Genomic DNA, 21,077 nt, shown 5'->3' with positions numbered 1-21,077 from the left:
AAACTGCTGGCTTATTTTGTCTAAAAAGACATATTTAGCCACTTGTACGCATGCCCCCATGCGTGCGCATGCCCCACATTTTAGCACGGTGAACGCGATAAAACAATAGAACGAAGCAAATGAAAACATTTTAACTCTCACTTTTTCTTTTTTCGAATTACAATCAAATTTATGAACCCCCACCCCCCTAAAAATACATATTTAGTATACGCATGCCCCCACCCACTGAAATCAAAATGGCTAAAACAATAGAAAGCAATAAGTACAAAATAAATACATATTTTCTCTAATTGCAATCTAAAATATGAACCCTTGCTCTAGTTGTCCTTTAATTGTGCTGAAAAGATCTCTATCTCTGTTCCAAGAGACATTTCACGCTTAAGTGGTGACAGCAAACATACTGTGTACATAGTGATTGTTTCCAATGAAGACTGAGATCTGCATATCCTGATACCTGAATATACAAATATGTACTGTACTGATACAGTACAAGATAGCTTTCCTGTTTAAGATGATGATGATGATGATGATGATGATGATGGTGGTGAGGGCAGATTGTTTCCTTGTACTTCATGCATCTCTGGTGCTGACACGTCAGTGTTGTGTTGCTGCTTAGAAGTGGGGGAGCGCCCCACAACACAAGAGCAGGTGCACATGCACTCGCATCCACGTGCACATGCCACGCGCAGACGGACATGCACACACTATTCGTCAGTTAGATGAAATGAAATATATCTTGAAATGTACAATATTATGAAATATTATGTTAATTTTCTGAAATGTACTTCTTAACTTTTCTGTGTGATCTTATTGCCTGTCTCTGACATATCTGTAGTGTGTTGTTGTGCATGATGTGCATGTGGGCGTGACAGGCGATGTGGATCCATAATATAATACATTTTATTAGTTTTATTAGTTTCATAACTAAAGTACCAGGACATGAGGAATGTATTGTGCACACAGCCTTGAGTTTTACAATCCCTTCTCCAGGAGACCGTAGTGTAGGATAGATCATATAGGGCCATACATGGGAAACTGGCGGCCCGGGGGCCACATGCTGCGCTCACCTTCATTTAATGCGGCCTGCAGGTTAATATCAGAATACTGATATATTATTTATTTCAGCACATCACCGACACTGGTTTCACCGGCTGCCACACTAAGGTGGTGACGGGGAAATCTCGCTCTTTCGAACGACCGCCAATTCGACAAAGGAGCGTCGGGAGGGTTTGCGTAGCGACTCACCCCACGGAGGTTAGGGTTAGGGTAAGGGTTAGAGTTGGGTGTCGAGAAGATGACACATAGTAACAGCGAAACGCTCCCGGTGGTGACAGCAGACATACAGTCCTGTAGCGTAGACAGTGAGTGTTTCCAATGAAGAGTGAACGAGGTCTGCATATCCTAAAACCTGCAACTATGTGCTGTACTGATACAGTACCAGATAGCTTTCCTGTTTAAGATGATGATGATGAGAGTAGCTTGTCTTCTTTATTTCCTTGTACGGTACCAATGACTGTGTGACCCCAACAGCCAGTTTCTTAGAAACAGGGCTTGAAATGGCATGAAATGTTAAAAACGAAGGACTTTTTGGTTTGTTTGTTCTGGTCACGCAGCGCCCGCTGCGGACTTCGCCATTTCCCCCCAGTGCCGTGGACTGAGGTATCTGTGCCCGGCTTTGGCCGGTGCGACTTTCGACCTGGTGGGACCGCCCACAGTGCGTCCTGGCCATGTCGTGGCACCACACAGGGAACGGCACTCGGACAGGGCTTCAGGGTGCTTGGGGCCGTTTTTCGACCTTGTAAATCTGCTGTTTTCGTGGCCCACAAAAAGTTCGGAAACGAAACTTCGGCCAATTATTTCTCCCATTCAATAATTTGCTTTTTACATAATTCTTTGTCATTGATTAGTCACCTTTACAACAAGGTGTTAGCCGCGTGCAAACGTGAAATGAGATTTAAGCAAACTTTAATTTTGTTCCTAAAATAACATATCAGATCGACTGTACAACATCATAGTGCGGCACAAAGTGACGTGCTATGATCTTGTATAAATGCTATTTATTGAATAGCCAAAGTCTAAAAATCTAAAATGATGCAGAAGACTTTCGGGTTTTAATTGGTTAAAGACAGCCTTGATTTCCCCCAGGCCATTTTTGAACAGTCTACAATTACGCAGGCAAAAAAGGTTGTGTCTGACCCATCTCATCACGTACTATATTCTGAATATAGACTGTTACCGTCAGGTAGGAGGTACGAGACCCATAATTGTCTCCACCAGCCGAAGGCAGGGGGAGAGTATGTTTTCGCCCCTGTCCGTGCGTCCGTCCGTCCGTCCGTCCGTCCTTCCGTCCGTGGTCCGCCCGTGCGTCCGTCCTCCGAGTTTGTTACCAGCTAATCTCCAGCGCCGTTGGCCCGGACACTGCCAAAATGAGCACACACACTCCCTGGATGCCAATTCAGAACCTCTGCCCCACATTTTTCAAATGGCCCTGTTCTAGCGCCACCAGGAGGCCGATGTTTGCAAAACACATTTATGTACACTACTCCTACAGATTTTGTCCAAAAATCACGCAAATCGGTAGACAGCATCTCTACAGTCTACAGTGATCGACACAGATATGTCTGATTGTCCATATTCCATCCTGATTGGCTGATATTGGCTTTCAAAGTTTGTAAGACTCAAATCACAAATGCAGAGTGCAATTAACATGAAATCGCGCACACAGGTTCCCACTAGGCAGAGGAAGAAATGCCACTTGAAATGCCAATGCCAACTGAAATCAGCCTCATGGTGGTGCTATAACAGGCCGATTCGTGGTTTTACCTATAACTCCACCGATCAGTTTCAAACTTTGTAAGCGCACTCCCTGGATGCCAATTCAGAACCTCTGCCCCACATTTTTCACATGGGCCTGTTCTAGCACCACCAGGAGGCCAATTTGTGCAAAACTACCTTTTGGCCAGTACTCCTACAGATTTTGTCCAAAAATCACGCAAATCGGTAGACAGTATCTCTACAGTCATGTGATCGACACGGATCTCTCTGATTGTCCATATTCCATCCTGAATGGCTAAGATTGGCTTTCAAAGTTTGTAAGATTGGTCCGTTTTGGACAAAGTGCCTTAAATCACAAACGCAGAGTGCAATTAACATGAAATCACACACACAATGCCACTAGGATGAGGAAGAAATGCCACTTCAAATTTTTGAAATCAGCCTCATGGTGGCGCTATAACAGGCCAATTTGTGGTTTCACCTATAACTCCACCGATCAGTTTCAAACTTTGTAAGCGCACTCCCTATAGGCCAAGGAAAAACCCTTTCCTTGCATTTTTCACATCAGCCTTTTATAGCGCCACCTGGAGGCCGACATATGTAAGACACATTTTTGGATAACTCCTTCAGATTTTACCCAAAATGAACACAAATCAGTACACAGTATCTCTACAGTCATATAATCAAGACGGATCTGTCCTGTATTAAATATTCCATCCTGATTGGCTAAGATTGGCCTCCAAACTTTGCAGGATTGATCCGTTTCAAACAAAATGCCTCAAATCAAACAGCGTGCAATTGTAATGAAATTGTGCACGCACATTCACAAAAGGCCAAGGAAGAAATTACACTACAAAATGTTCAAATCAACCTTATGGTGGCGCCATGAAAGGCCTAAGATTGGTGAAGAACACATGCCACCCTTTTTACATTGGCCTACGTGTTGATTATACCACCACCAGGACACATGGCTGGTGGAGACCTAGATAGATATATAGATAGATACCTTTATTATCCCACAGGGGAAATTCAGTTGCCCAGAGGCAGCACAGCAGTTAAGGTTACAAGTTACAGAGAATTAAGAAAAAGAAAAAGAGTACTGTAGTATACAGTCCAAAGAGCAAGCACAAAAAAAGATAAATAAAACATTAAGTGTCGAAAGCTATTGCAAAAAGAGAAGAAGAATATATACATAAAGTGACCACGAAACATTCAACGTTCATAAGTGACACGTCACACACACAAAAAAGCTATACTCAAGCATAACTTAGCAAACAGTGCTCGGAAGAGCACTTCTTCTAGTTTCAACTGTTTTTATTGTATTAGTAGTGGTCCTTCGTGTTAGGGGTTTATATATTTTGTTTTTTTGTACTTAAATATGACTATTGCAAATGTATACTTGTCTTTGCATGTCTGTATTATCTAAGGCATTAAAGAAACCTTTCATCCTGTCATTCTGAGTGCGACCCCTTTACTTGCCGATGTTTGTTGTACTTTTACTCCACTACAATTATTTGAAAACTTTAGTTACTTACTTTGTAGATTTGGATTATTATTACAAAACATACATTAACCACTTCTTCAGCCCTATATACTTTTAGGACATTTGAAAATAGCCGATCTACAAGCTCACAATGCGTCGACTCGTGATGCAGCTTGAAATGGGACATTGTGCGTAACAAGTACTTTTACTTTTGGTACTTCAAGTACATTTTGATGCCAATACTCTTGTACATTTACTCAAGTATACATTCTGAATTCCGGGCCTTTACTTGTAACCGAGTATGTCTAAATTGCAGTGTTGATACTTTTACTTAAGCAAAATATTTGAGTACTTTTTCCACCACTGGTGAAGCGCCACACACAATTGAATTGAATTGAAACTTGAAACACGTAATAGTGCTGAACGGCATGGATTTGGCAGACTACTTTACAATAAGGTCCAACAGCTTTGGTGTATAGCTTTGGTGTACTCTGAGGTTATGAAAAGATGACTTTACATAAAACAATCCATGTCGACGCAGAATCAACTTTTAAAGGAATGTTAAATGAATGTAGTTGAGAGAGATGAATGTTAGTTGAGAGAGAGATGAAGCACAACCTTGTCATAGATTCCATATAGTTTAATCGTTTGACAGCACAATCATCAGTGTATTTTGGATTCATGTCCATTTGTGTTTTCAGATATTTAACCACTTGAACCGTCAATACTTAATACACTTGATCTTTCACTCTGTGCTCTGCTTGTAGATCTGCTGTTTTTGGCTAAAGTTCTCAGAATATGGACACTAGGGTTCAAGTGGTTAATATAAAGGAGAAAAAAGGTTTCTATCACACCAAGATTTGGCGGCCCCCCTGTAGTAACTCTGAGGACCCCCTGGGGGTCCCAGACCCCCTGTTGAAGACCCTTGTGCTAGATTATCCACAACTTTCCAACATCCCATAATGCACTGCGCAGAAGTTGGACGGAGCTTCCGGCGCCGCAGCCGAGTGTGATCTACAAGCTCACAACGGTTGCATCTGCGACGCGACGTGAGCTTGTATGTCTGCTGTTAACCGGAAGTGTGGTGCAAAAAATTCTCCCGTAAATTCCCGCGGAAAGAGGTGGATAAACCAAAACAAAGAAAAGAGAACACATCACACCAGTCCTGTACAGCACTGGTTCAGCAGATCTACAGCAGATCTACAAGCTCACAACGTGTCGCTTTGTGCCACGTTGTGACTTGTGAGCTTGTAGATCAGCTATTTTCACTACCTCTTAAACATTTGTTTTCTAATTTATGGAATTTCTTGAATATTCTTAGATTTCTTTATGAAATACAGTAAAAATACAAAAAAATATATATATTTTTTAATAATAATTAAAAAATAAAATGTAGTAAACAAAAAACAGAGGGACCCATAAATGGGTCCTGACCAATTCGTTTGGCAAACAGTCCAGTACAGTGTACACCCTCCTTTCAAGGTCCTACTACTCCTAAGTATTGCCATACACTCCATCCAGAGCTCTGACATCCTCCACAACAGGTCTACTTGACACAAATCAGCATCCACAAAAGAAAATTAGGAGAGGTAGCTTTTTCTTTCTACGCACCAAAACTGTGGAACCTTCTTTCTGGGGAAGTTAGAGAGGATAACTCCACCGACATTTTTAAACATAAGCTAAAGACCTCTTTAGGTTGGCCTTCTCCTAGCACTTTGTATGCTTTTAGCACCTTTTATGGTTCCTCAGCACTTATAATATGTTTCCTGTCTATGGTTTTAAGTTATTGAATGCTAGCAAGATTTTATTATTTTATTATTTTAACCCTATGGTTGACCTTTTAATCTATGTTTTATTATATTTTGTAATTATTGTATGTTGACTATTCTAGTCCTATGGCCGTCCCCTAATGGCCATGATTCTAGGCATATTCTGGGATTTGGTGCCTGCCTGTTAACTTATTATCTGACTCATCTCTCTGAATTGAGGAAGTATTTGAATTTCTACCCTGCCTGTGAAGCATTTAAATTGCAACCTTGTATGAAAGTTGCTTTAACGTGCCTATACATATCTTATCTGATATGCACCACTCCTAGGTCACAGGTAGACTGTTAATGTTTATTGCGACAGTATGTCGCAAGTTTACTATTAAAACATTTCACAACTTGTCCGCGTGTAGACGTGTACACATTTTTACAGTTTATGGGTTTGCCGCTCTGACATCATGGTCTGATGTCACTGTGATGTCCGGCACATCTTGTCCACGTATCCGTGTATCTCTGAATGTCACGCCTGACCCTGTGGAGATTTTAATTAGCTTGATTCAATATTTAGATATTTGATGTAAATGTTATCAGGCCCTCCTCCTGCAGGACGCCTCCCTATACACACCCATTGTACCTTAAAACTCCATTTTAACCATGATAAATTCATCAAAAACACACATTGTTTTTTTTTCCGGTGACTCATACTAACCTCCTAATACCTGAGCAGGCCGTGTTTATTCAAGAACCTTTTTTCATTTATTTGTATGTTTTTTTTAAGCCCAAATATCCCTTTAAGCCCATATCTAACAGGACTTCATATAAGAATGCCCATACATGGAGGAAGACAGCCCATATCTGTGTGGCTGGTTCAGACAGGGATCTCCATGTATGGGCATAAAAGGGATGTACTATATACAGTACAGTACATGGATCTCCATATGTGGGTAACCGGTCCGATATACATTACTGGCCATGCAGATGGCCAAGAATTGGCGCAACGTTGCATGTCGCCCTGAGGCGTCTTACTAGTTATACAACAGGTAGTTCCGAGAACATCCGACGAAGCAATCTGATTGGTTGAAATGGCTTTCTACCCGTGCAAATAATGAGCATTACGGGTCTCAGCAAACAAAGAAATCAGCTGGCTTTTATTGTTTCCGTAGGCGATGCCTTGTAAGCGACTACGCTAGCGGTTTTCATGTGAATTTAAGGGATAGCGGTACGCGCGCATCCGTTAGTGAGGGGCCACCTAAAATAATCTTGCATAGGGCCACTTGAGTCCTAGAACCGGCACTGCAGTGTTTATCAATAGACAGAAGAAGAATGGTGAACAGAAGAGGGAGTCCGGTTGTCACTTCCTACGTTGGGCCCCCAATGTCCACAGTGATAAACGTGTAGAGCTTATCCTTCTCAACCTTCTTGACGGTGTATGTGAGGGAGCTGAGCCCGTCTTCTTCCATGGTCGACGATGTCCTAGAGAGCAACTGAACGTTTTGGGAATTGACCTCATTATGCAAGTCTGCCCCGTGCTTGATCATTCTGAACCTCCCCGTCCCCATGTCGGGCCGAGAGAGCTTGGTGAATTTGATGGCAACTCTTTGGTAGAGGTCGTCGTCCTCCGCACCCCAACCCCAGTAGTTATTTGAGAAGCCATTAATGGTCAAATACTGCTCCGTGGACATTGACACGACCCCCCCGAAGCTGGCTTGGGATTGCAAAACGAAATGGAATTTGTCAACGGCCACAGACAGGTGTCTGGGCCTATCGAAGCACTTATAGATGTTGCGGTCGTTCATGGGGATTAGATCCACGTCAGAGAAGACGAAGCAGGTATAATTGTACTCTCTCAGGGCCGCGTCGAACCCCGCATTCATCAACTTGGCCCTGTTGAACGTCCCCTCGCCGTCCTGGTTAATGACGTACACGCCATAGTCCAGCTGTTGCCGCATCAGGATTGGATGGAGGTAATCGAGCCACTGGAGCAGGTGTTGGTGCCGATCGCGGAACGGAATGATTATTGCCACCTGGAAGACAAAAAAAACGCAATGATGTAACGTCCAGGTGTACTATTATGGCAATGTAGTTGTGGTTAAAGGAGGCATCCAGACCAAAACACATATAGGGTTAAATCTGCCTTTTTCTGCTGCAGTTGTTTTCTATGCCCCTGTTCTGCATTCTCCCCACCCCTCCACAGCTAAAATGGGGGTATTTGAAGAGGTAGCTACTCGCTAATGCGGCTATTTCTATCGCTCCAAACTTTTTTTATGGATCGTGTTACAGTCTCATGAGACTCACAGATGCACTGTTTGTCCCTCCCTAGTTTGTCCCTCATGCAGAAATGACGAGTAGACTACTAATACACACGTTTTAGCTGTGGAGGGGTGGGGAGATTGCAGAACAGGGGTAGGCCTATGTATATAAAAAAAACAACTGCAGCTATCTGATAAAAGGCAAAATTAGCCCTATATGTGTTTTGGTCTGAATGCCTCCTTTAAGGCAGGGGTCATCGCTATGCTAATCTCTCAAGAACAGATTACAAAGCAGAGAGCGCTGTTTTTCCCTCCAATATGGAACACCATACTGTATATGGGCATAAAGATCTGCTCAACGGGCACTCCAACATTACTTCTGAGACTCCTACATTTAATCCCTCATGTACTGTGCTCCGGGCACAAGGACTGGTACTGTATATCAAAGGTGATGACTCGCGACACAACTATTAGGCCTATACTTATACTTATATAACACCAGGTCAGCTGCCACTCTAAGTTCTTTTAGAACTGTTTGCTGAGCACCGCCTTTAAACTGTTATTATTTCCCCCCTTTTATTTTGGCTGAATTTCACCCATGAATGGCTTTAGATCTGACAGAGGCCAAGCTGGTGTTTGTGTAATGGGCAGCAAGGCTGTGGCGATTTTGCATGGCTTATTAAGTGTGCCTGCCATGCAATGGCAAAACACTTATTGTAATCCGCCATACTTAAGTCAGTAAGTAAGTCATGTTCTTGCAAATTTCTGCTCGTAATAACTGCCGCACAATTTACGCCACCCACGCAATATATACATCAAAACGTGCGGCTCGGCCGGGAATAGGTTGCTATTACTTTTCTAAGAGAAAAGTTGTATCGTTTAATTGATATTAATGTATTAGTGAATTAATTTTACCCATTGACTTATAATGGGAATCGCAAAAACTCACATTCAATATTTTTTTTCTCGCAAACCATAGGGGCTACAGTTTCAAAACTTGGAGAGGAGATTTATAATGATATCAAGGATTAAATAAAACATAATTTCGTCAGTTGGCCTCATGGTGGCGCTATAACAGTCCACTTTACCTTTCGGCCTGTAACTCTTGAACCGTGGGTCGGAAAATTAAAATTCCTTTTTCCCTGGATTCCTTGGGTCATGACGCATCTCCTCATATAGGCCACGCCCATTTGCGTCAGGATAGATTCTCCGCCATTTTGAATTTTCTTCAAAACACACTTTTTGCTCCTTTTCCTACATATTTTTTCCAAATGTCACAAAAATCGATACACACAATCTATGGACTCATGCGATAAACATATTTAAACGATATTTTGATAGTCCATACCGTTCTTCCGTAACAGGGTTCCAAAGTTAGCGGGAGGAGCCCGTTTTGTAAGAAGTAGCCATAAATCACAAACGAAACATCCAGTCAACACCAAATTTTAACCACAAGTGGGGGGCGCTATACTGAACATATACCCAAAAGCATTTCCACTTCGACCCATAGGGGGCACCACAAACGCGCAAAACGTAACCGTTTCATGCCAAAACGTGTTTTTCAGGGGGAACGACCCTCTCAAAACGAAACACTAACACCAACCGCTACACAAGGTTGCACAGACTTAGCGAGCTGCAGGCACACTTAAAATTTCTTAGAAATTTTCTTTTCTAGTTTGTTATTTGTTTGCTGCAATAGCAGAAAGATGAGGCAAGTAAAGCCCTGCTTCATACAAGGCTGTCACACAAAAGTAGTGAAATCAGACGATCTACAAGCACACAACACCTCATGGATCGAGGCGTTGTGTGCTTGTAGATCTGCTATTTTCACTAGTTTAGTTCATTTTTAAAATGATAAATACAAAACGAACGGTCTTGGACATACAAGGTTTCCACCCAACAACAACAATATGCTACTACATACTACATTATATTTTATTAAGTTGTGTGGCATACAGACCAACTTATTATTATCCTCCAATTTTGCGAGACTAAACTTTCATTCATTGGAAAATCGGCCACAAGAGAAAGGGGGGAAATGCAGAGAGGCAGTGCTCAGCAAAGAGAAGTTTTAAAAGGCTAAAATATCTAAAATAACTTGCAGATGACATGTAATATAAGTATAAATATAACCAGTAAGACTCCCTAATCGGGATATAAGCGACCGGCAGGTCGCATGTAAATATCGGCCTGATGGTGGCGCTAAATGGGACAGACCCATGTTGATGACATGACTCTAGACATACTGTGTACCGCTTTGCGTGATTTTAGGGCAAAATCTGTAGAAGCAGTGTCCAAAAAAGTGTTTGAAAAAAGCGGCCTGATGGTGGCGCTATATGGGACAGATCCATGTTGATGACATGAGTCTAGACATACTGTGTACCGATTTGCATGATTTTAGGCAATAATAATTGCATTGCACGTCATCGCCTTGATATATAACTGCTTTAGCATGCCTTCTCATAGCATTGATTGATTGATTGAAGACTTTGTTCGAGATTTGCATAGGAAAAGGTACAGTTTCATGACAGTAGGGCTTTTACATGACGATTATTTGTCACTCAAATAATTGCGATTAACGATTTAATTGTGTCTTTGTCGTTGACAGTTACATCTGTTTGGCTTTTAGGCTTTGAAGTCGCACATGGTAGATATGACACATAACCTAAATATACAAAGAAATTACTGACATATTTGACAACTTTATACTTAAAAAATAACGTTGATAGTGGAAATAGCCGATCTACAAGCTCACAAGCTTGTAGATCTGCTATTTCCACTATTTTTTTACATTAAAAAAACATGTGAACATTTTTCAACATGGAAACGATTATGACGATTATGAAAAATAATCGCGATTATGTCAAATAATCCCGATTAGACGATTATGTAATAATTGTGACAGCCCTACATGACAGTACAGTTCACTGGTACAACAAGATCAACTAAAAGGATTAACAATTAACACCACATGAACGCCTTTGGCTTGTTTCAGTTGGGGTCCTTTCGTAACTCATATAACATTGCATGACAGCAAACACTCAGGACGCCGGCCGTGTGGGGCGTGTTTGGACACATGGCTGTCACTCAAGACGGCCATGGGGGCTTATGGATAGATTTGCATATGCAAAGGAACAGCAGCATCATGTGAGAGGCTTCATATAACACAAAGGAACAACAGTCAAAGCTTGGTGCAAAGTATGCAAAGTAACAGTGCCATGATGTGAGAGGCATATGGCATTGTAGTTGTTGAGTGTGTACTGTAAGTGTAACCAATAAAAAGTATCTCATGCAAATATGGTGTTTTTAGCCATTGAAGTCAAGCAATACATTGAAAGTGTTCATCTGGGCCTGTGGACTGACCATCTTTCCTCATCTGACTAGCCCACATAGTGGATAGATTTGTCACAGTCAAGGACTAGTACTGTCCTACACAGTGTATGAATGAATGGACCATTGTAAAGCGCTTTGAGTTCGCAACTTGCTTAGAAAAGCGCTATAAAAATGCAATCCATTATTACTGTATATCAAGGTGTATATCAAGGTGATGACGCGCAACGCAACTATTATACTTATACTTATATTACATGAACACCAGGTCAGCTGCCACTCCGACTTCTTTTAGAACTGTTTGCTGAGCACCGCCTTTAACTGTTATTATTTAATACCCCCTTTCATTCTGGCTGAATTTCACCCATGAATGGCTTTAGATACAGTCTGGCTAACCATCGTCAAATAAAAGGGAACGCCCACTCTGTTTGTTCCTCTTCAAGCCAAGCTTGTGTTTGTGTAACAGGCAAACATATGTAAGGCTGTGGCAATTTTGCATGGCTTATTTGTTATGTGTAGCTGCAATCAGGTGCGTCAATTGGGTATGGCAGGGGTATGCAGCTGCCATACCCTGGGTCCAGGGGGGAAGATAAAAGTTGCTTTTAAATATAAATCCATGAATGTCCCTTTGTCTATCTTTGCTGGTTATTATGTTGTTAAATTACAGTAAAATAACTACAAATGCAAAACTTAACAAAATGGTCACTTTAACAAGGTATTATGATTATATTCTCCACACTTGTATTCTCCCCATCTTGACAGAATGGTATATTCCCAGGTTCCGCAGGTCAGCTGCACAGGTGCAATGCATTATTGTTAATTGTGGCACGTTTAGTAACATGCCAAGTTTAGCTGCACTTGAACAACCGTTCCAGGCTGCCATATCCAGCCCAAGAAACCGTAGAAACCTGACAAAAACTGACAAAACTTGTTTTTTTCAGACATTGTGAAAATAGCCGATCTACATGCTCGCAACGCCTCGCGCTCATGTAGATCTGCTATTTTCACAATAGAACAGTGTTATACAAAATGTAATGCCTCTTTTCCATGAGGACTCCCATCTTTGCCATACCCTAACTTTGGCTGAACTGACGCCAATCACGCCACTGCGGCTGCAATAGCAGAAAGATGAGGCACCTTAGTATGTTAATTCATTAGCAAGATGTGGTGTTATGTAGCGTCCACATAGTGGATAGAGATCGGCCCACTGATTTGTCTCTAATACTGATAAAAACAATGTATAAAAATGCATAGACCAATTCCCTGTGCGACACCCTGGAGAGAGCGCCCCCGCAGTTTCTGCGGTGTAAGCCGTAGCCAGTGGTAGTCAGAGTAGAAGTAAAATTATTAAAAACTAGCCCTTACCCGTTCAAAGATATGAGCTCCGAAATGATGTGCAGTGTGTGGGTTATGGGATGAGGGATGGAAAGTAACTTTAACTGGTGCTTGCATGATAATATGTAGGAGCATCAATGTAAGAAATACCCGTTTTGTTTAATGGCTACAGAGATACTGTGTTCCAAACCCCCCCCCCCCCCCCCCCCCCCCCCCCGCGCCCGCCCGCCCGCCCGCCCACCCGCCTGCACACACACACACACACACACACACACACACACACACACACACACACACACACACACACACACACACACACACACACACACACACACAGAGCTGGTTAAACATGTTGCCTCATGCTAGATGCAGAATAGATATGCCTCATGCTAGATGCAGAATAGATAGTAGATACACCATAAAAATGCTAATATACAGCATATGATTTGTGAAAGTGACAAACGGGCTTCACAGTTATGTCAGGTGTGTTCATATGCTAATGGTGATGCGATTTCAGATCAATTGCTCCAGCCACTGAGGAGAAACGCTGTTTCAGACACTCACTCACTCAGACATTCGCAAAATTATAGTATAGATGGGAAATACTCAAGTAAAGTAAAATACTCAAAATTGTTCTTAAGTACCCAAGCACACCGGTAACCGGTGACGTCGCCAAAAATCCAACTCGCCAAATTGTCCACGCTCATTGGGCAGGCTTGTCAATGCTCCTGGATTTGCCAGGATGATTGGCAATTACATCTACTATGTTAAATAATTTCTGGTGGAGGACTCCCAGAAGTCATTGTACGGATAATTCAGAGTCCACGTTGGTGAACTGGAAAAAGCCCCTCCGAACGGGCAGGCTGACCAAAGAAGGTTTATCTGGAAAATACTCAGTGCTGCTTGCTTTTACTGTTAGCCGTCTTAATAACGTTACTGCGTGTCTTTATATGCTTTTATTATAAAATTACAACAACAAACATTTACACTTACAGAAAATCATTAGCCCTTATCATTATATAAAGTTTATTTGACCCACACTAATGAGCCCTACTGATTGATGTTGGAACTTTTAGATAGCCCTTATCATCATTATCAAGTTTATTTGACCCACACTTATGAAGCCTACTTATAAATGTTGGAACTCTTAGATTAACGCTACTAACAATAAAGCTGGATAAAAAGTCTCCCATAAAACATTTCACCCGCAAACACAATAGGTTTTTTCACATTAGTCTATCTTCGGTCGCCCATTTGTTGTTCAGGCCTCGCTTGCAAGGTCGGCACTGCTTCTTTGGTATAATTTTGAATCTGGCTATAGGTTACACCCTTGCATGTGTTTAAATCACCTCCTGTCTGGCCAAACCCCTCCTCTATCGGGCTATACCATTTCCTTCACATTCAGACTGTTCCTGGCATAAGTTGAAATAGCAGTGGTAGAAACCATTATTGCTAACCCCCCAAACAGAGTAGCATTCCTTAGATAAGGATATGTTTACACAGCCCTGTCATCCCTCAGTGGTGACAGAGCAGCCCGGCTCACTCTCCCTCAGCGAGTTGCATGACTTCTCAACTCACCCACATCAACACAAATCAGTAGTTTTCATCTCAAGTCAAAAGTATTAATATTTATATTCATATACATATTCATAAAGGCAGAATTTAGCCGTACAGTCATTATTAAGTATGTCTTACTTTGCTTCTGTCATCAAATCTGGACAATATTTGGCATTTTAAGGCTGAAATTGTACCCATGCTAGTAAAGCAAGCCTGATAAAAGTATCAAACATGCACACAATTCAACAGAACACAGGGAAATATATATCTGTTAAGAAGTTTTGGGGGGAGGACCACTAGACCCCAGTTGGGGAGTTCCGCGCACCCCCTAAAATAAATCTCCTGGATTCTCCTGGACTGACAGTCCAATGTTGACAGGCCTGCTCATTGGCGAGGTGTCCAAGCAAGTTGATTTGGCGAGTTGGATTTTTGGCGAAGTGACCTGTATTCAGCACACCGCAGCTAATGGCAGCGGCGCCCCCTCCAGGGTGCGACCGCAGTTTTCTCGGTGAAACTGTGCACAATGGGGGCCGATGGGCAAGGAGGCTTCTATGCCTACACTAGCCTACTAGTAAAACTAGTGGAACCGCTATCTAGCGACATGTGAATAATTGTGGTTGTAAACAATAACACAGACAATATAAAAATGTTTGTGGGAAGAAGAGGTTAATTGTCATAATGGCCCCAAATAACTTTTACATATCTTGCAATTGGCGACGAGTCTCTTCCGAAGAGTGCCTCTCAATACATAGGCCTGAAGCTATATACCCTCCCCATCATCGATCATCGGCAATAGTCAGTGGTGTGTGTTCCCCGCAAAGCGTGTTCCCCACACGCCTCCACGGTGTCGCTCAGGAAATGGGTCTATTGCTGCTTTAGTGGTGTAACATCCTATCCTACAGCAGTGGTTCTCAATCTGTGGGTCGGGACCCCCAGGGGGGTCCCCAAATAATTTTGGGGGGTCCCCAAATAATTTTGGGGGGTCCCCAGATGATTAACTTAACACATTGACCGCCATTTTAACATACCTCCGTACTCCCACCTGCCATTCGTCTCCATAGACTTCCATGTAATTGGGTGTGCACGGATCATGCACACCCATGCCTAGATAATGCACCACGTGTGTCCACATTGCTCACAGCTTTCAAACAAAAAAATCCGAATGGAAATCCGTTCAGGCATTCATGAGATAACAACCACTATGTTTAACAAAGATGGCTGCCAAAATGGCTGCCATGCTTGAAAGATGGGGTTGCTATGGGGGTTAAACATGCAATTTCGCGATTGCTATCATGCCTACTCCATTTTTGGGGGTCAAAAATCTTTTTTGAAAAAAAAAAATTTTGATTTTTTTTTTTTTTTTTTTTTTAATTCTCGGGACTATCGGGCCTGGCGGGGAAAGACATTGGAATAATCTCGGGACTATCGGGCCTGGCAGGGAATGAGTTATGTGCAACATTGTTTTGTCACTCAGCAGTAAATAAACCAATATAAAGTTTAAGTGTGTAGAGGGTATCTTCACATTTCTAAAGTGACAATCAAAGGACTTTTTAATACCTCTAAAATTACAAATTAAACATTGGCCAAACTGTCCAATATTAGAAGGCAGAAATTGTGAAAATAGCAGATCTACATCATGCTCACAACGCCTCGTAAATCTGCTATTTTCACAATAGAACCGTGTTATACAAAATGTAATGCCTCAACTCTTACTCTCGTCAGGGTGGGGGGTCCCCATGTTAAAATATGATTATTTTGGGGGTCGCGACCTGAAAAGGTTGAGAACCACTGTCCTGCAGTACTACAAATACTACTAAACTACTAATTCTGGAGTGTATTTCCTTAGAACTGTACAGGATGACAGCATGCTTTTACAATACGCTAAATGGTTAATGATTCATGGTTTTATGGCTTTGGTTAGCCTAGGAAAATCTGAGCACTGGGTAGGGTATTCTATTGATCATTCACCTGTGAATCATGTCATTCACAGGTGCTATTGCTACCTATTTTTAACCACTAATAGCTCCTAGTAGATAAAAATGACAGAGCGGGCCTTCATTAGCTCCGATAAAATACAGGCATAGGCATGTTATATACAAACAGAGGACAGCATGCGTAATCAACCTGTTGTGAAAGAGTAGCCACCCAATCTACACGCCCAGGTTGCACTGTGTCATTCAGAGGGGAAATTAATGGGGGTTGTATAGTTATTATTTGTTACATAATATGTTACATAATAATGCCATAGTACAATTTCAAAACGACGAAATGGTTTGTGGTTTCAATGGAAACGTAATGTACACAGACCCGATTGCCGTGAAACTTTGCACACACATCCCTCAAGGAAGAAATGCCATCCTAAAATATTTTCAGCCTCATTGGGCGCTATAGCAGGCTGATTCACGTTTTTACCGATGGGCCTAACATTTTCTAATTTTATTTTAAATATTGCTTCTGCAGATTTTGTCCAAACATCACGCAAACCGGAACCCATTTATAACTATAGTTATGTGATCAATACAGATCTGTCCTAGTTTTCATATTCCACCGTGTTTGGCTCAGATTGCCATCTAAAGTTTTCAGGAGTGGCTCGAATCATGAACGCATGCAGCATCCGATTGCCATGAAACTTTGCACGCACATTCCCACTATAGGCAGAGGAAGAAATGCCACCCTTTTCACATCTGAAAATATGGAGGTTTGTGTTTAAAAAAAAGATAAATTGTTAATATAAATGTAATAAAATATAAATTATTAACAATTTTTCAAAGACTTTCATAGCAGATGTACAAGTATTTCTGCTATTTTTGAATAGCCAAAGTATAAAATGTAAATAGATAAAGTGGTTAAAACGATTGTGACGCTACTCATTTTGCTGGGGACCCCCTGGAACTTCCCCAAGGACCCCTGGGGGTCCCCGGACCCCACTTTGAGAACCAATGATCAAGATCTGTCAGATTTTTTTATATGTGATCCTGACTGACATAACAAGCCACTTCACAATAAAACAATTAACAGTAACCCAAACACTATATTCTACACTACCACAAATCAAATCAAACATATTGCGTCTCGACAATAACTTCATCAACATTAATCCCTCAACTTATACAGATTCCACCCACCTCTATAAATAATTAATAATTCCATCGCTGGCCCACAATAACTTATCTGACCTGAGTTTTGAAATTTTTAGGAACTTTAAAAATGCATTAAATATATAAATGCCTTTAATGGCCTGGCTCCCCCTCCTCTTATGGAATTCATCTACAAGAAGAGGGACGTGGGACATGGTACCAGATCAATATCCAGGGGAGACTGTGATGTTGAATTTAGAAAAACTACCTTTAGTCAAAACGTTCTCTCCATAAATGGAGGTAAATATTGGAACCAGCTCCCTGCCTGAGAGATCCCCACATTTAGTGCTTTCAGAAGTCAGTTGAAGCAGTGGTTAAAACATTCACAAACATGTAACCATCTATAAGTAAAGAGTTGATGCCTGCATGATTTAGTCTGTCAGGTTAGTCTTTCCTGTACGGTTTTAAAATTCTTATTTTTGGCCAAAGGCACTTTGTCGCACTAGGCACACTGTTGCGCCAAGCACCTTGTTCCTGTTGTATTGTTTGTTCTCCCTGTTTTTTTTGTCTTTTGTTTTGTCTTTGTTTTGTTTCCTGTTTTATGTCCTGAGGACAACGGATGGAAATTAGCCTTAGCTAACTCTGGCTGGTTTACACGGAGAAAATATGTATATATTCTTTTCAATATGTCAATATCTCTGAACTGGTACTGTCCTATCCAAATAAACATATAAAGTCAAAGTAAAGTAAAGTTTGAACTAATAAGTTCTCACTTAGTCCTATACTTGGTGCATTGACCCTAACCTTATATCCTATATAAAAATGGTGATGGGCTTGGACATTATGGGCTCTATTTTGGTACTTACCCCTTATCCCTAACCTTTTTTGAAAATGTCAAATAGCTGATCTACAAGCTCACAATGTGTCAATCTATGTCGGCTATTTGAAGTATTTTAAAATGTTTTTCAAATTTAAAAGAGACAAAGAATGTTAGGGATAAGGGCCAAATTGTTGGCCTATATTCATAGAGAAATAGGAACACAATTAAGAGGAAATGAATTAAAGACAATGAAACAAAACAAAAAAGTTTTGAGAGCATGCTTAGTTTGCCAAACCAGTTGAGGAAAAACTGTAATTAGATCCGTTTAGAGCCTATCAAGTTCAAGTTACTTTTATTGCCACACAACCAGGTTGGTGGTATTTAGTTTCAGTACATATAACGTTGCAGCTCTGACAGAAACAAGGAACAAAAACAAATACATGTAGACATTTGCACCATTACCACAACCAACAATAAAAACATGAAAAACAGAAAAGGGACAGACAACCATTTAGCTAGTGTGAGGAGGGAGAGGGAGTGGGGTACTGAGGGAGTTAAGAGTTCGTATGGCTGTAGGGTAAAAACTGTTTTTGAAGCGGGAGGTCTTGGCATGGATTGATTCGTAGCGTTTCCCTGATGGTAGGAGATAAAACAGACGGTGGGCTGGGTGGGAGGGGTCCTTTATATTTATTCATACATACATACAGAGTTCATAATCTCTCCATACATTGCCCACCTTGTGACGTGAAACGCAGTCTGACGGCTTGAATCGTCCTCCGCCGAGCGGAGTGGACTGAAAGATTCTGGCGTCCTCCATCAGGGTCCTGGTCCTCACCTCCTCCATGGTCCTGTTCACATCGAACTCCACACGGAGCACGCCCACCAGCCGAGGGGGGGTCTCGGGACAGGGCGCCAGAGGTTCGGGTGCATCCGTAGTAGTAGTAGCCACGTTTGGAGCTTCGCTCCTCGCGATAGGAGCCGCCGTGGAGAGTGGCGCGAGCCACCGCCACACGATGTCCCGTGTTCCTTCACTTACCCTCTCTCCCACCGTCGTGTTAAAAACGTTATATCTGAAAGGCTTCCACGACGTTAATACAATTAACGTTGAAGCAAAAGTCAACAATATTAGCATTATTAATACTTTTATTTTACGCATATTTGCGTAGTTCTTTATCATAATGCCGTAAAATCAATAAGAGAGATCGATGTATCCTGTGTAGGCTATTAAGTGCTCCAGACAGGTAGGTTCTCAAAGTGTGACTGCAATCATGACTGTATGGAGAAAACTGCATGCTTTCAAACTGGCTCCACCTGTGCTTTTAGCTTAAACCACCCCCCCTTTTATGGAAATTGCATTTGCAAGCTGGGGGGTGGTTTATGAGGCTATACGGTGCTTTGAGCATGCAACACCACCATTGTGAACTGTGTCAACACTGTGTGACTGCGTGCGTGCATGCATGCGTGTGTGTGAGTGTGTGTGTGTGTGTGTGTGAGAGAGAAGAACAACAGAGAAATAAAAGAAAATGTTTTTCATTATGCTTCAATGTCAATATTTAATGTCAAAGGCAATACAGAACAATCCTTCATCCTTCATAGTTTTAATAATTACATTATCTCAATATACAAAGATTGAGGTTCTGCTGTTTTCTGTTTTTACTTAATAATAAAACAATTTCAGGTAGAATGAAAATATAAATATAACGTTTAAAATATATCACAAGTCTCTTCAACCTTGGATTGATGCTTAAACCGAGCTAAATGCTGAACATTCTCACACACCAAATAGTGCTGTGTGACATGGAAAAAGAAATCACAACAACCAGAAGATATTTCTTATCAACAAATACTATAATCTGTTTAGGTACGGAAGGTTGCGTGGCACATTTTCTATAGTAGTTGATGTTCATCGCACTGGATTGCATCGTAACTGTAAACAATGTTCGATCGGAGGAATTGTTTTCAGCAGGGACGTGCTGGGCCCCTGATTCAGCCCGGGAAAAAGAGTTGGAGAGGCCCTCATTGCGCGCTATAGAGAGAGATCTCTCTCTATAGCGCTGCTGCTGCTCAAAGATTTGCCATTTCAGATCATGACAAGTGACAAGCCAGTGGGCCAATTACTGTGCATGAGTTATATATCGTCGTTGTCGGGTGGAGACCTTGTATGTCCAAAACCGTTTGTTTTGTATTTATCATTTTAAAAATGATTTAAACTAGTGAAAACAGCCGATCTACAAGCACACAACGCCTCGCACCGCGAGGCGTTGTGTGCTTGCAGATCTGCCGTTTTCACTACTTTTGTGCAACGGCCTTATATGAAGCAGGGCTTTGCTTTGCGAAACAATTTACAAATTTGAAACTTGGAGATACGAGGTTTCTGCCCGACAGTGACGATTTACTTTGTTGGCCGCCCAGCCCCCAAAATGGAACCAAGGCCGACATTTTATTTTAATTTTTTTTCCTAATGGCCGGCCTGGACCGGCCCGGAATGAACCGGCCGTTTGGGAGTTGTCCCGCTTTTCCCAATGGCCAGCACGTCCCTGGTTTTCAGGGTGTTGGGTCGGAGTAAAGCCCCTTTGCACACAGGCGCGTTTAACCGCACGGATAAAACGGACAATATCATTTTTTGAAAAGAAGACAATGATTCTCTATGACCTCATGCACACCGGCTCCGAATTAGCCGTGTGA

The 21,077-nt window shown here is 41.7% G+C and overlaps 1 protein-coding gene across 1 annotated transcript; it reads right to left on the bottom strand.

Annotated features, from left to right (window-relative positions):
* Positions 1 to 7,382: 7,382 nt before the first annotated feature.
* LOC308303174 (beta-1,4-galactosyltransferase 1-like) lies at positions 7,383 to 19,524 on the bottom strand (the record flags this gene model as incomplete). The annotated part of the gene is made up of 2 exons (XM_080747498.1): positions 7,383 to 8,048; positions 19,129 to 19,524. 2 exons carry the CDS (start codon positions 19,522 to 19,524, stop codon positions 7,383 to 7,385), a joined length of 1,062 nt encoding a protein of 353 aa, XP_080603624.1.
* Positions 19,525 to 21,077: the final 1,553 nt, after the last annotated feature.

This window comes from Nannobrachium achirus, assembly GCF_963921795.1.
Source record: "Nannobrachium achirus genome assembly, chromosome: 18".
Lineage (NCBI taxonomy): Eukaryota > Metazoa > Chordata > Actinopteri > Myctophiformes > Myctophidae > Nannobrachium > Nannobrachium achirus.
The sequence above is the reverse complement of the archived record's forward strand: the minus strand, read 5'-3'. Positions and strand labels throughout refer to the sequence as shown.